We start from the raw sequence: 15,150 nt of genomic DNA, 5'->3' as shown, positions 1-15,150 counted from the left end.
TGCACAACAGAGTGGCACAGCAAAACAAGGGAAAGGGATTTCAGCTTCCCAAGAACAGCTATCCTGAAAGTATTGCTGCCTCAGAAAATGGTGAGGCATTGGGGCAGCAGCTTTATGTGCTGGAAAAGGACACTGCTGCGCAGGGCAGCAGGGTGCTGAGGGGTCAGTAAAATGGCCACTGCCCCACTGCCCGTGTTGCTTGCCCCAGAGCCGTGATCAAGTTATACTGGGGGGAGAGTGGGCACAAGCAATCGTCTGCCATCTCTTTCCCATCTCCTAGGAGCAGCAATGTTGAGCCCGGCTTTCCTGAGCTCTTGCCCTCGCTCGATCCTCATTACTGTGCCAGCAAATTCAGTTTGGCCTTAACTGTCTTTTTTTCCTAGCTTTGAGAGGTGTTAAGTACTTGAATCACTTGATCAACCTTCTGGACCAAAAGTTAGACATGTGAAACTTTAACAGAGGGCAAGTATTGATCTGAGACTGGTGCCACATATTTAGCCCTGGACTGAAAGGAGCAAGAGAGTACTGTGCTAAACACTCTTTTTGTTCAGCAAAGAGCCTTCCAGGCAAGAAGACTTCTCCAAAACGATGCTTGCATAGCAGGTGGATGAGTGTGGCAAGATAAACCTGCGCGGGGTCTGCTGGGTAGGCTCCCGTGTCCTACACAGTGACCTTGCTCTGAATCCTGGGCCAGGCACTTGATTGCCGAAGCACTCAGGAACAACACAGAAGAAATTCTGTGGCACTGAAAAATAATTTGGATGTGAATCAATTAAATATGAAATGTAATAGCTAGTGAACTTTGTATGAAACTAAATGACATAGCCAGTGCCACCTGGCCCTTTCTTGACTGTTTTGATTTTGCACTCGTTTTACGTTATCAGAATGCAGTGGGGTCGTATACTGAAGATCCTTATTTGTATTATCCAAGTTGTAAATGCTGAAGGTGGCAGATTTAGGTAGGTGTCAGTTGAGATTTTGGGCACAGAAGAAGAGTAGAAAAAAACAGGGACAAATAAATGAGTTCAACTATTGGACAAAGCAAGTGTTTCTGATAAAAAATCAGAAGTGAAATAGTTTATATGAGAGGACTCCTGTGTCTTGAGGCTTTTGTTGAGGCTGATTCTAGATTTGGCTAGACAACAAGGTCTTCGGTTCAGGGCAAGAGGCAATGGGCATAAGCTGAAAGGCGGGAGGTTCCCCCTGAACATCAAGGAAACACTTGGTTACTATGAGGGTGACCAAGCACTGGCACAGGTTGCCCAGGGAGGTTGTGGAGTCTCCATCCTTGGAAATATTCAAAAGCCATCTGGACATGGTCCTGGGCAACCGGCTCTAGATGGCCCTACTTGAGCAGAGGGGTTGGACCAGATGACCTCCAGAAGTCCCCTCCAGCCTCAACCTTTCTGTGATTCTTTGATTCTGTGAACTCTGTTCCAATTTATACTCTTAATATTTTTGATGTCTTCTTCACAACTACAGGATTTAGAAACATTTTTTGGTTAAGAATTAAAGTTGAGATTAATAACTACAATTATCTGGTAAAATACCTGGCAAGGGCAGGATTCTACTGCCTGATGCATAGGGGCACAGGGGGCTCCGAACAACAGTTTAATGGTTGCAATTAAATTATAGATCTCTCTTCTCCATTTTGTTCTCTAACCAAACATTCTCTAAAATAAAACAGTGCTTTCACAATTAAGTGTATCTGTATTGTATCCAGATATCTGGCAAATGAAATCACCCTCAGTGGTCTGGCAGCTTCTCTCTGCTCTTGCATATTCCCTGCATCCCTTTGGTTCTGCATCTTCCTTCCTACAATTACTGGAGAAAAATAAGGGAGGGCAGATATCGTGTGTGCACCAGCAGCAGACTGAAAAACTGCTGTTGGTGTTCAAGTGCTCACCCAGGATGACAATTTTTGACAATCTGTAGAGCTTCCTGCTTTCACAGGAGAGCAGTTGGAGGTGAGCAGAAGTGAAATTATTGTGTAATTGCAATAAAGTCACATTTACTTGCCAAAGATGGAAGGTACCAAATGTGACAGAGTTTAGCATGATCTGACATACCAGATCTGTCATTTCGTTGGTGTGGCATTCCCTCTGCCTGTAACAATTTGTGTTGCAGAAGCAGCTTGTCCAAATTCTTTCAGAGTTCCTTTGCTTCTTTAGCTGGCAGGAAAGTGCTTAGGGTTTTTTTTTAATACATGTATCAGAGAAGAGGATAAGAATGAATACCCAGCTGGCATAGTGTGAATTTGCCAATCAAGCATGACTGTATCACTCACTTCAGACTAGCTACAGATGCATCCAGGCAGACAGCACAACTCAGACGTGGCTTTCCTAGCTAAAAAATGGCATGTCATCCATCCCAGGAGTTAAAAAATAACAACAAAAACCCCAAAGGCAAACCCCATGAGCTTTATTTACAGTCTATCTGGACTTGTTAAAAGCTTTCATACGATGACGCATAGGGATTTCCTAGTTAAGCTGAAAGAGATGGGGAACTGAAACAAAGCTGCAGATTCAGTTGGGAACTCACCGCAGCTGACAACACACTGCCCTGGAAGGGGAATGTTTAAACTGGGAGAAGTTACTGTTACTGTTTAACGTTTGTTCTGGGACCAATAGTTTCTATTTGCATATATTTTCATTAGCATGAAAGTGGGAGTTCTCTGGACACAAAAAAATGGGCAGTACTGTTGATAGAAAGGAGGTTCAGAATATCCTACAGAGATGACTACATAATCTTGAGGACCGGAATAACAGAAATGAGATTAAATTCAATAACGGAAAAGATACGGTCATGCACTTAGACATTTATAAAAAGCATTTTTATTATGGACTCTAAATGACAGAAAAATAGAAGGAGTTGCCTGTATTAGTCACTCACAGCATGACCTCGAACCATCAGTGAGATTTGGTCATATAAAAAGCAAATTGGCTGTATGAGAAAAAGGTCATTTCGGAAGAAATCAGGAGAGACTACCTCCATTGCAAAGACTGGCAATACTTTGTGAAAAACTGTTACACATTGCGTGTCAGCTATGCTGAAGAAAGCTGAATTCAAATTGTATCTAGTGCAGAAAAATCTGAGTTACAGATGTGTTATAGGAGGAGAGTAACAAAACTTACTGATAGGCTAGGCAAGTTGAGAACGGCTATGACTACTGCTTATAAATATATTACACATTTAAATACAAGGGAAAGAGAAACGCCTAACTGAAATACTCTACGGCACAAGGACAAGTGGGTATGAACTGGTCTTGAATGCATTCAGGCTGGGTGTTAGAAGGAGCTTTCTAACATAGAGATGAGGGCAGTTCTGGTCCAGCCCTCCACCAAGAAGTGCAGGAAAATAGCATATTTAGTGTAAGATGGATCTCGTCGTGTTTATGGAGAGGGTTATATGGAGTATTTGCTCCTACAGCAGTGAAGTACTACCTTCAAAACACGAGATCTGTGCCGGTCCCACGGCCTAAAGATCCAAAAGGTTTACCTGCTTAGCAGACCAGATTGCAGTATGCAGATCTAGCAAGCTTTAAACATGCTGGCCAAAGTACCTCAGCAGCCCAGTTACACCAGTTACAGGCTCCATGCGAGTTAACGTACCTCACCTTACCGAGGAGCAGAGTTCTTCTGACATCTAGCATCACTGCTAGCAAAAGGAGCAAATAATTACAGAAGAACGTTTACTTGGCAGAGGCAGTCAGTGTTGAAGCCCATATGCCAAAAGGAAATTGCTCTCTCAGTCTTAGTAATAACAGGACTTATCTCTTCATCGCCGTATTCAGAAAGACAACAATCTGACTTTACGTGCCTGACCACTGTGCCTACCCAAAGCTTACTGCTGGATTTATGACCTTATTCTTGACTGCTCCAGCTAACGAACTACTCGAAGGTCTCCTCACACAAGCGCTATACCTTAGAGCAAGCCAGGTCTCCTCACACAAGCGCTATACCTTACAGCAAGCTGCAGCAGCAGAGAGACCAAGGAAATGGGCAGTTCTTGTTCCTGAAAAACAAACGGTTTGTCCAGTGGATTAAAAAACCTGCACGAAAGGTAAGTGACAACTGAGACAGGAAAAATTCTTCTTGAATGTATGGCATTGTCCTGTGTTTTCCCTATGTAAAAATGACAACAGTGCTGTCAATTTACACAAAGCTTTCAGCCGCACAGCAAGATGCTGAGGGTCTGCACTCAAGATACGTGCCTGGCACCCTATACCCGTGCAGTGCTTCTGACCCTTGGAAGTGTCTTCATGTAAGGGACTGGAAAAACCCTAGATCACAAAAGCACTGTGTTACAAAAGTCACTCCCTTCACCATAAGCGTATTTATTTACTTGGCGCGCCATACGTGCTGGGCTTCCGTTCAGTAAAAATTAAACACAACCCTTACAATTAATCAGTAGCAGAGATGGTCTCTTTGCTTTCTTCCCCATCCCCACTCACGCCAGCTCATATATAATAAATAATATTAAACCATCTCGTGGGATGACAAACGATGTGCCAGTGGCCCTCCTCCCTCGGGACCCGCTCTGCTTTCATTCACCCATCAGGACTATCCCCGCACGCCTTCCGCCGGTACCCACCACCGGACCGGCCCGGCCCGACCCCCCGCCGCGCCGGGGTTCCCCCCCCAACCGCTCCCCGCGGGGGCGGGCGCTGCCGCCACCGCCGCTGGCGGGGAGAAGCCCCTCACCAGTCCCGGGGGAGGGGGCTGCCATCACGTGCGCTTCCTCCCCCTTCTCTCCCTCCTCCTCCTCCTCCTCCTTCTCCTCCTCCTCCTCCCCCTCCGCGGCGGCGGCGGCGGCAGCAGCAGCCGCCTCGGCTCCGCTCCCTTTGTTGCAGGCGGAGCGGCGGCGCTGCCGGGCGCCGCTCACAAAGGAGCGCGGCCGGGGCGAGGCGGCCCCGCCGGCGGCCAGGCAGGCGCGGAGGCGGCCGCCGCACCGCCGGGGCCGGCCCTGCCCTGCCCTGCCCGCGGCCGGGTGGCGGCGGCGGCGGCGGCGGCGGGTCTCTGCGGCCGCCGCGGCGGGGATGCTGAAGGCGTGCTCCGGCGCGACGGAGAAAGGACGGTCCCGCCCGGGCGGCGCCGCGGGCTCCGGTTGACGCTGCGGGCCTGCCGCCGCCATCCCGCTGCCGCCGGCGCTGCTCCTCGGCCGCCCCTCGCCATGCTGGGAGAGAGCCCGGCCGCCGCTCGGCCGCTCCTGCGAGCGGGACCCCCCCTGGCGCTGTGCTACACCTCGGCCCTCCTGGTGCTCGCCCTCTCCGCGCTGCCCGCCGGCCGCGCCTCCCACCCTCTGCCCGGCTCCGAGTGCCAGGGCGGCGGCAAGGGGAAAGGCATCAACTGCTCAGGTAATGCCCCGCCGCCTCCCGCGCCCACCCCCGCCCCGCGCCCACCCCTGCGGGCAGCCCACGCGTGCACGTGGGGGGCTGAGCGTGGCCCCCCTGCTCCTCCCGGCCCGGCGCGGCGCGGCGCTGCGGGCGGCGGAAAACAAAGGAGCGGCGCCCCCACCGGCCCCGGCCCCGGCCCCGGGCGCGGCGGGCCGGCGCCCCGGCCGGCAGGGAGAGCCCCCTCTCCGGGGGCGGCGGGGCGGGGGTCCTCCCCTCTCCGGCGGCTCCCCGCCGAAAAGAGGGAGTTTGCCGCCGTCTTTTGTTGCTCCCCTCCGCCCTCCCGCCGCGGTGCCGGCAGGTGCGCGCCGGCCGCCCCGGGGGCTGCCCGCCGCCCGCCCCGTCCTCCCCGCCGCTCCCGTCCCCGTCCTGCCGCAGACAGAAGGGGAAGAGGCGGGAGGCAGCCGTGAGCGCAGCCCCTTAGGGCGCTCACACGGGCTGTTTCTTCGGTCTCTCCCTGTTCGAGCGTGCAGCCCAGACCCCAGAGCCGGGGTAGCCTCTCCATCCGTCCTTCTGCCGGTTGCTGTGTAGATTCGCTCTGGAGATGTAGCCAGCAAAATACTCCGTGATGTGCGCAGAATGAGCTGTTTAGGGATTTTTCCTGCTTTGGTTGCATGACAGGAGAATGCTTTATTATGTCTGCCCATCCTATGCAGAAGTATATGCTGGTGTAGTACAGTTTCAATGTAGATGAATTGTTTTGGCATAACAGCGGCACGTTTTCTTAAATCCTGAGGGATATGGTGTTTTTAAAGTAGGACAAAGTAAATACGTACAATATAAAGTTTGCAATTTGTTAGAAAGACTTGCTTTTCTTCTAAAACTAATATTTAGAAAAGGTAATTTATTTTTTTCTCCGAAAAATTGCTGTGTATGCCTCCCACCGCTTTTTAAAACGATAGGTTTATTCCACGGAAGGATCGCCAGTGAGAGCCGCACAAAGTGCCTTCTCCAAGGTGATGAACGTTTCTTGCCCTGTGCTCCGAGCCCCCCCGCTCCCATTGTCTTCAGCGGGATTTGGAAGGCAATTTCCATGTTGGAAGGAGCTCTCAATATCTCCCAGGATAGGGTCCCCAAACTGTGTAACAGCTTTCAAGAAATGAGTGAATGGGATAGGGATCTTCCTCCCAATTACATTTTATAATACGGATAATGCTGCTAAAGCAGGCTGTCAAATTTGCAGACCAGCAAACTGTGGCAAAATGATTTTGCAATATAATAAATCTAACTGCTATTGACTCTTGATATGTTTATTTGTTCTTCATTTTAGCTGCTTTGGACATGTACTGTGTGAGCGTATGATACCACAATGCTACTGTCTTACTGCTACCTGACTTTTTCATTCTATGCGTATGAATATCATGGTTATTTTTAGAGAGAGGTTAATAGGTTAATGTGTCACTGGCGTTAGCGGTTTACCCATCAGAGACATGTGGGTCATTAGACCACGGCATGTGCATAAATCAGTGAGATTAAATATGAAAGGCTGATTAAATATATGAGGAAGTTTCTAAGATAATGTGGAACGCACGGATCCGTTATTTAGAAACCATCACAGAAAAAGGGCTTTCCAACCTGGAATTAGAAAACCATATGCTATATCAAAGACATTCAGCATGATTCGGTTCTACTAAAAATACGCAGAAGCAAATATATGTGCTATATATGTACGTACGGCAGGTGCTGTTTTTAGTGTAACTACAAAAATATGGAAGGAAAATTTCATTTAAAAATGCAGTAGTCAGGTTCTGCTATGTGTTAACTGTTTCATGCAAAACCACAGTGTTTAACTAATATCAACACCTAATATCTGGGACAGATTTTCCCCCTACTTACCTCTGCGTAGCTTCATTAACTTTTACTGGATAAGCTACTCCCTGCGAAAGATGAGTTTCCTATACTTACACATGAGGCCGGTTGTTGGCATTAGCATCTTTCTCAGTGGACTGCTACCATGTACATTGCTATTTACACTGAAAGTTAAACTTAAGAACACTATTACTACTTTTTCTTTAAACATTTGGACTCTCTAAATTACTTTCCATACTCGGAGAAGCAAAATACTTCTCTCCTCTGTTATTTTGTCATTTTAATATTTGCATCAGGTTGACCTGCTGCCCTGGAACAGTTTCTTACACTTTTTGGGATGGTTCCTGAGCTTGTAACATTTTATCATCACTAGATTATGTAGCTACTTTTATTTTTTCTTAATTTTTTAGGAAAAGCTGACCTCCTCTCCTTTATTCCTCCAGAATATACTGCTTAAAAAAGAGTTTGCTGTAGCAAAAGAACATTGCAAGGTGGAGGACACAGGCAGACAACATGAAAATTAAGATAGCTTTTTCAGCCTTGATTCTGCCCCTTCAGCACATGGCATTCTGGTTCAGTCTTTTGTTAAGTTATGATACAATTGCATCATCCCTGGCCAAGGGAAGAACATGAGGGAAAGGCTGTGGATGTGGTCTGGACTTCAGTAAAGCCTTTGACACCATTTCCCAGCATTCTCCTGGAGAAAGTGGCTGCTCACGGCTTAGACAGGTGCACTCTTCGCTGGGTAAAAAACTGGCTGGACAGCTGAGCCCAGAGAGTTGAGGTGAAGGGAGTTAAATCCAGTTGGCGGCCGGTCACGAGCGGTGTTCCCCAGGGCTCAGTACTGGGGCCGGTCCTGTTCAATATCTTTATCAATGATCTGGATGAGGGGATCGAGTGCTCCCTCAGTAAGTTTGCAGACGACACCAAGCTGGGCGGGAGTGTTGATCTGCTGGAGGGTAGGAAGGCTCTGCAGAGGGACCTGGACAGGCTGGATCGATGGGCCGAGGCCAACTGTATGAGGTTCAACAAGGCCAAGTGCCGGGTCCTGCACTTGGGTCACAACAACCCCATGCAACGCTACAGGCTTGGGGAAGAGTGGCTGGAAAGCTGCCCAGAGGAAAAGGACCTGGGGGTGCTGGTTGACAGCCGGCTGAACATGAGCCGGCAGTGTGCCCAGGTGGCCAAGAAGGCCAACAGCATCCTGGCCTGTATCAGAAATAGTGTGGCCAGCAGGAGCAGGGAGGTGATCGTGCCCCTGTACTCAGCACTGGTGAGGCCGCACCTCGAATACTGTGTTCAGTTTTGGGCCCCTCACTACAAGAAAGACATTGAGGTGCTGGAGCGTGTCCAGAGAAGGGCAACGAAGCTGGTGAAGGGTCTGGAGTACAGGCCTTATGAAGAGCGGCTGAGGGGACTGGGGTTGTTTAGTCTGGAGAAGAGGAGGCTGAGGGGAGACCTTTTTGCTCTCTACAATACTACAATACCTGGAAGGAGGTTGTAGCGAGGTGGGTGTTGGTCTCTTCTCCCAAGCAGAAGCAATAGGACGAAAGGAAATGACCTCAAGTTGTGCCAAGGGAGGTTTAGGTTGGATATTAGGAAAAATATCTTCACTGAAAGGGTTGTCAAGCATGCCCAGGGAATGTGGTTGAGTCACCATCCCTGGAAGTATTTAAAAGGTGTGTAGATGTGGTGCTTAGGGATATGGTTTAGTGGTGGACTTGGCAGTGCTAGGTTAATGGTTGGACTTGATGATCTTAAAGGTCTTTTCCAACCTAAACGATTCTATGATACTATGATTCTATATAATCAAGTGATTAGAGCAGGAAACAGAAAGTTAAGACATATCTGGAGTTAATTGATGATGTGGACTTTTATGTGTTTGTTCATCTGTCAATCCATACTTTGCTAAGCTAGGAAAACTGAAATAGCCCCATTTTACCCAGAGTGGGGTAAAATACAAGTCGGTGTTTCTGGAAAAAAGAATCTTAGAGTTGATGTTTTAGAGATGTTATATTATTCCTACCACTGACCTGCAGTCATCTTCTGTAACATTTCTGGTACTCACTGACTATCCGTGAGTAGGGTGGTGTGATGCTTGCTTCTCTGCTCAGGCTATAAGATAGTCATGTCCTTAATAAAGGCTGTGAACTACATGGTGTTATTAAACATCCCGAGTGTAAAGGTAAGGTCAAAATGTAGTTAATCCATGAGATCCTAATCGCCAGTACTCTCGAGAGACACACGCTGTGCCTGGGCATCTTCAGCTTCAGCTTCAGTCCAGTTGAACCTCCAGTGTGAGATACGCTCCGCTCGCACGTGTGGCAGCCACAGGGGTTGCAATTTGATCATAACTGATGGAACGCTGAGGGCCTTGGTGAGAGGTACACAGACTTAACAGGAGAGATTGCTCAGTGCGTTGGTTTGGATTTGTGCACCTGGGATTTTGATTAACAGAGATATGTTTCTGTTGGTAAGCCTTTCGGCTTGCTGCTCCTTCGTGTAATAAAATATGCTGGTTTGGGATGATTCCACACACCTCCTATGAGTCTCATAGGCCATATGGTGCCTCCGGTTTCTTAAATTCTCTTTGAGTGAAGGGAGTAAAGATAAAATTGTTTCAAGATAGCTTATTGACGATTGAATGAGGTCAAGGAAAAATTAAGGACACCTTCTCTTTCACGGTATTCCTTGTCTGAGGAGTATGAATGCTTTTCTTTTACACAGTCATAACATGTCTGAAATAGTTTGTAGATAAAAGTAGATGGAAATTACCGATTAGGGAGAGGGAAGGGGATGGAGGGACAACGGAAAGTATCCTTGGTGATGGCTGAGTGTATGATGGGCTGTTTATTGAGCATGGAAGCTGTCAAAAAGCTAGTAAATTTTTAGACAGAACAGCAGAGAAAACTATAGTGGAGCCATCCTTCACCATATATACATTATCTTAACTTTCAATATGCTTTAGAGAAATGGTTTCTGCCCCGAAATAACTCATGGAGTAAATTAGACAGAGAATGTTGAAACAGTAGAAAAAAAAGAGAGAGGTGAAACAGAGAAAGTGATAAGCCAACAGGAGTACAACGAGCACAAGCAAAACTCATGTCTTTTAATATTTTAAAATGTGGTAGAATGGGAAGGGAGGGATAGACATCATCAGTGGGGTGAAAGCATCTGAAGGCTGGACAACAAGAGCAGATCCTGAAGAGGGATGGGAGTGGAAGGTGTTGACTGGCACACGAGCAGAAGGGAGTAAGGAAGCAGTATGAGAGAAGATACACAGCTGACAGTGGGAGCAACTCAGAGAAGATGGACAAGGGTGGCAAGAACTGTCCACATCATATGCTTTCCAAGCATTTCCCTTGTGTGAACAGAGTTTTAGAGGAAAAAGAGTTGGGAAGGGCACAGAACGTGAGCAAGACGAGCAACAGGAGATCCAGTTTAAATGCAGATGAGGCAGGAACGTCCAGGAGCATGATCATAAGCCTGTGTAGTATAACAACAGAAGAGAAAAATTATGCTAATTATTGATTACTGCACACACCCAAAGAGGGAGCAGTGCATTTAAAGTATGGCTACTGTGACTGTTACCGGAGATGCATGTGGTACCATAGAGAAATAATACCTCTTTTTGTCTCATCCTTCCTTCTGTCTACTTTCCACCATCGATGAACGTGGTCTCATTCAGAATTTGCAAGTCTTTTTCCTCGGCATCTCCTGCTGAGGTTGTTGTTCCCCCATACCCTTCATGTGCATTGGAGGCCATTCGATTAGGGACTCTCTGTTTCCATTACTCTGTTAGATGCCATCGAGTCTGTTCTCCAGACCCTGTAGCAGGGATCCCCAAGCTTGCTATCATTGGATACCAGTGCTAGCAGAAGAGACACAGCATGCATATTTCAAGAAAAAAATTATCTGCTCAAGTCGTGTCTGGGTAGCACTTTGATGTGGTCCATGTAACATATTCGTACCTGCTGTAATCAAGGACTAGAAATTAAGAACATATCTTCTGGATTTTGTGTGTGGGCTACCAGTGGTGCTGTCTTGTTCAGTGCTTGACAGCTTGTGGGGATGGTGGGGAATGGCAAAATCTGAGGTCACGGGGGCCAAACCAAAGCAGGGGAGTACTTGGAATACTTAGCCTCGGCAGGAAACGGAGGCAAAGTCTCTGCTCGAATGTTGCCCTTGCCTTTGCTAACTCTGCTTTCTTCCAAAAGGGTTTGACAGTGGCAGAATGAGACATTAAGAATTTAAAAAGTGCTAAAAACCTAAATGAACAAGACCGTGGTAGGGTTAGAAACACAACATTTGGGGCACAAGCTCTAAATGCCTAAGGAAACAGTTTCCTAGGGATATGATTATTCAGTCACCTTTGCAAGGGTCTCTTTCTCAAAAGCATCGAAGATACGTCAGCACTGAGGAGAAGGCATGCTTTCAAAAATGATGTCTGTAGTTATCGACAAATTACAGTTTCAGGGTTCAAACCAGGATGAACTGTCACTACTTTAAGACATGTTACCTATTATGTGCGAGCTGTTGTAGCTGAAAACTTCACCTTTTTCCTGAGGATAAGGAGGAGTCTAAAGCTACTCAATCTGGTACATCTACACTGTGAGGTGAAGACTTGAGTTTACGAGTAGGTTGGCCAAAATGAGTTTTATGTACGCTCTTTCTCACTCTAGGCTTGTGTGTTGTCTGAAGCATGGGTCCAGACTGTCCCTGCAGCTCCCTTAGCCCTGCCTGTGCCCAATCCACATGGCAGATGTGAACACGGATTTGGGAGGATATAAACCTCAGGCACTCCCAGCCTCTGCAGCTCAGCCTTGGTTTGTGCCTGGGCTCAGTGGGGACTCTCTGAACCAGAATGAGATGTGGCCTTAAGACTGGCTTTTATCCGTTCTTATCTGCTGGAACAGACATACCCTTTGTGGTTTTTGTGAAGATTAAGTGGGTGAGGGTTTTTTTGGTGTATCATTCTAAGGTACATGAGGCCCAAACAATTTGTGCTAAAGGTATGAAGCCACACTGGCAAGAATGTAAAGGCAGGGGATGGAAGAGACGTACAGGTTCAGGTAAATTAGCCTAACTATTTTAAGAAATACACATCTTTTTTACATTTGCATAGACGAACTTGATCTGAAATGGTATTCGGGACTAGAATAATCGGTTATTTTATCTAAGATACTATGACTTATGTTCCTGTAAATTAATTATAACAGTCGAGCCAAATAAACTGTGACATGTGTTTGTGCCAATCGAACTTCTGAAGTAAATGATCTAGACTCAGTCAGGTTACATATCACTTTGAGAAACTATCGTAAGGCATGAATATAAATCAACTATAAGTAAAAAGTAAAAACAATGATTAAAAAGAGAAATTAAAACTCAGACAGTAACATGAACATATTTGTTTCCCTTTAATGTAATTACCCAGACATGAAATGTCCTTGCAGTACAGATTCTTATGCTGGTTAAAGAGCCAAAAGGTAATTAAAGTAGAATTGAAAGTGTCAGAATAGCAGAAAATCATCTCGTAACAGGTGTCACTCCATCATTGTCACTAGTGGGAGCCGGTAGCGAGATGGAGCAATAGAGGCTTGACTGAAGGACTAGATTGAATCCAATTTCTTTATCATTTTTTGAAAAGGGGAAAAGAGGAGATATGTTTATTGTGGAAAAATATTGCCAAGAAAACATTTTTTCTGTACCAAGACCTCTCTGATAATTCCTGTTAAATAGAGAACAAGAAGTGCCTTTATTAAGAGCATTCTGGCCCTTTTCTTGCTATTGATGTAAGGATAAGTATTTTGTACTTACAGCCTGCTGGTTTTCTTCTAGAGTTGACAGTAGACTGGATAAAGGGGAGAGTTAATATTTACTTGGACTTGAAAAAAAAGAAGCTGTGGTCAAGGTCTTTGAGTAGAGAAGTATGAAAGCGGAGAATCCCACAGATATTGACAGGAGGCTCGATTTACCCTTTTCCTATAAAGAGATTATCACGTTCCACCATTGATCCGTCAACTGAAAGTGCTCGTGACTTTTCCAGCCTGTGGTCAGACTTCGGCGAGTGTCCACAAAGCGGGTAGTGGCAGTAGTGCCCAGAATAACAGTAGCTGTAACTTTTGGGGAAGAAAAAGCGCTGAGCACCAGGGGTATTGGAAAAGGATCTATTCTTCTGTCTCTAGACTACTGCTTATCCTCCTTGGTAAGTCCCTATAGAGGCTGTGGAACGGAAGTGGAGGTGATAGAGGACATGTTGGCATTTTTGAGGTGAAAGCCTGTCTTTTTCTAAGCAGTCTGTAATATTCAATAGAGCTGAAGCCCAGGGAAGTTCTTTATAAATTATTCTTTAAAAAATCATTCTAGCCCAAGAATAGCTTTAGATAATAAGAAAATTATAATTAAATAATGTGCTATAAACTAAATAGTCCTCTCTAAGTGCTGTAGTTTATTTTTAGATCATCTTGAGATTCTAACAATTTAGAAATACAGAGAAATACAGGAAGAAAAAGAGAAAAAGTGTGAGAGAGTGGAGTTGTATTTTGTGGAGCTACTAAGTGTGTAGAGAAGGGCTTGTTTGACTAAATCAATCCACAGTAAATTTTATTTTATGAAACCATTTCTTGGCAAAATGGGTCTTCTTTGTGTGATATTCTTCTTCCAGAAAAGGATAAGAAGATACAGACAAAATCTGGTTAGGAGTAAGTTCAGCAATCAAAATTGTGATCTGATGAAATTAAAGTTTCCTGGAGAACCTGAAATCTGTCCCTTTGTCTTGATGAACAGCTACAATGTATCTTCTCTTCTTATTTAGTTCACAGATGGCTTCAAGGGGATCTGAGAGCAGAATTATTTCGTCTTGTATTATTAGGTAGATATCTAGTGGTGCCATTAGTTCTTTAAATATTTGGGATTTATGGGTCATATGCTCTTCAATTTATTTATTTGTTTGTTTGTTTTTAGAAAGAAAAAATATCAGCTCATTTTTTTCTCTTAAAGATTCTTACCAGGGAACCTTTGTCTTCTTTGGAGTGGGGAGCAAGATGCCGGTAGAGCTCTTTGCTAGAAAAGTACCTAGAAGACTTCTGTTCTTGCTACCCAGTTACATCTCCAGACCTGGCTGGGTGTGGGCAGGGAGACTGACCAGGCTCTGCATGCATTTGCATATATATTGCCAATGTGCATTTCTCTCTTTAAGAGAGCAATTTAACATTACACTGATATCAGTGTTCAATTTTTTTAAGTTGCTCTAAAACTGCCTCATTGGTCATAGCGTGGTTTGTGAGGAGGCAGTGTTTGACTAGCAAATTGGGATTTATTTTAGGATGACTTAAATTGTCATTATAGTAGACAATTTCTAAGGACTGAAAAGACAGGACTTTTCTGATAATAGATTATGTGTTACAGCAACAGTGTTTAAAAGATCTGGTTCAAAATAAAATTAAATCCTTGCAATACCTCTCTTTTGACTTAGTATTATAAAAATAAATTTAGTTGCAATTACAGTCTTGAAACACCCACATTATATAACCATGTTCAAGCTGGCAGGATCCTCAGCCACGCTTCAAAAATAGTGTTAATTAAGACCAGCAGGAAAACATGTGAAAATGAAAAAGAAGAAAATCAAGAACAAGACAGAACTGCCAGTAATTTTTCTGAAGGGACCTGGCTTCTCTCGGTAGCTGGCGGCTCCTCCCCTAGCCCGTTTCTACCAGGCTGAGACCTCGCTATGCTCCTGTGTGTCTTAAATAGGTGCAAAACTCTCTGTGCTTTTGTAAGACGCATAGAGCACCCCGTGGGGTGCAGCTGAAGAAGAGGACAGGTACGATGTTCTTGACAAACAGACAAAAGGGCGTTCAGGAGAAGGAAATGGTTCTTCTCAGATCTGGTCTGGAGGCCAAAACCTCCTGAAATCTGGCTCTGCCTGGCCGCAAAGCCTCCGTAGGCAG

The 15,150-nt window shown here is 45.7% G+C and overlaps 1 protein-coding gene across 1 annotated transcript in view; it reads left to right on the top strand.

The window, feature by feature from the left end:
• Positions 1-4,987: 4,987 nt before the first annotated feature.
• Positions 4,988-15,150, top strand: part of TMEFF1 (transmembrane protein with EGF like and two follistatin like domains 1) — a 122,749-nt gene continuing 112,586 nt past the window's right edge. The window contains exon 1 of the mRNA XM_075142295.1: positions 4,988-5,356. Coding sequence (XP_074998396.1) covers positions 5,173-5,356 — 184 coding nt within the window. The 5' untranslated portion in view covers positions 4,988-5,172. The remainder of the gene's footprint in view (positions 5,357-15,150) is intronic.

Source organism: Calonectris borealis, chromosome 2 (assembly GCF_964195595.1).
Source record: "Calonectris borealis chromosome 2, bCalBor7.hap1.2, whole genome shotgun sequence".
Taxonomy (NCBI): Eukaryota; Metazoa; Chordata; class Aves; order Procellariiformes; family Procellariidae; genus Calonectris; species Calonectris borealis.
Note: the sequence above shows the minus strand (reverse complement) of the source record. Positions and strands in the feature narration are given on the sequence as shown.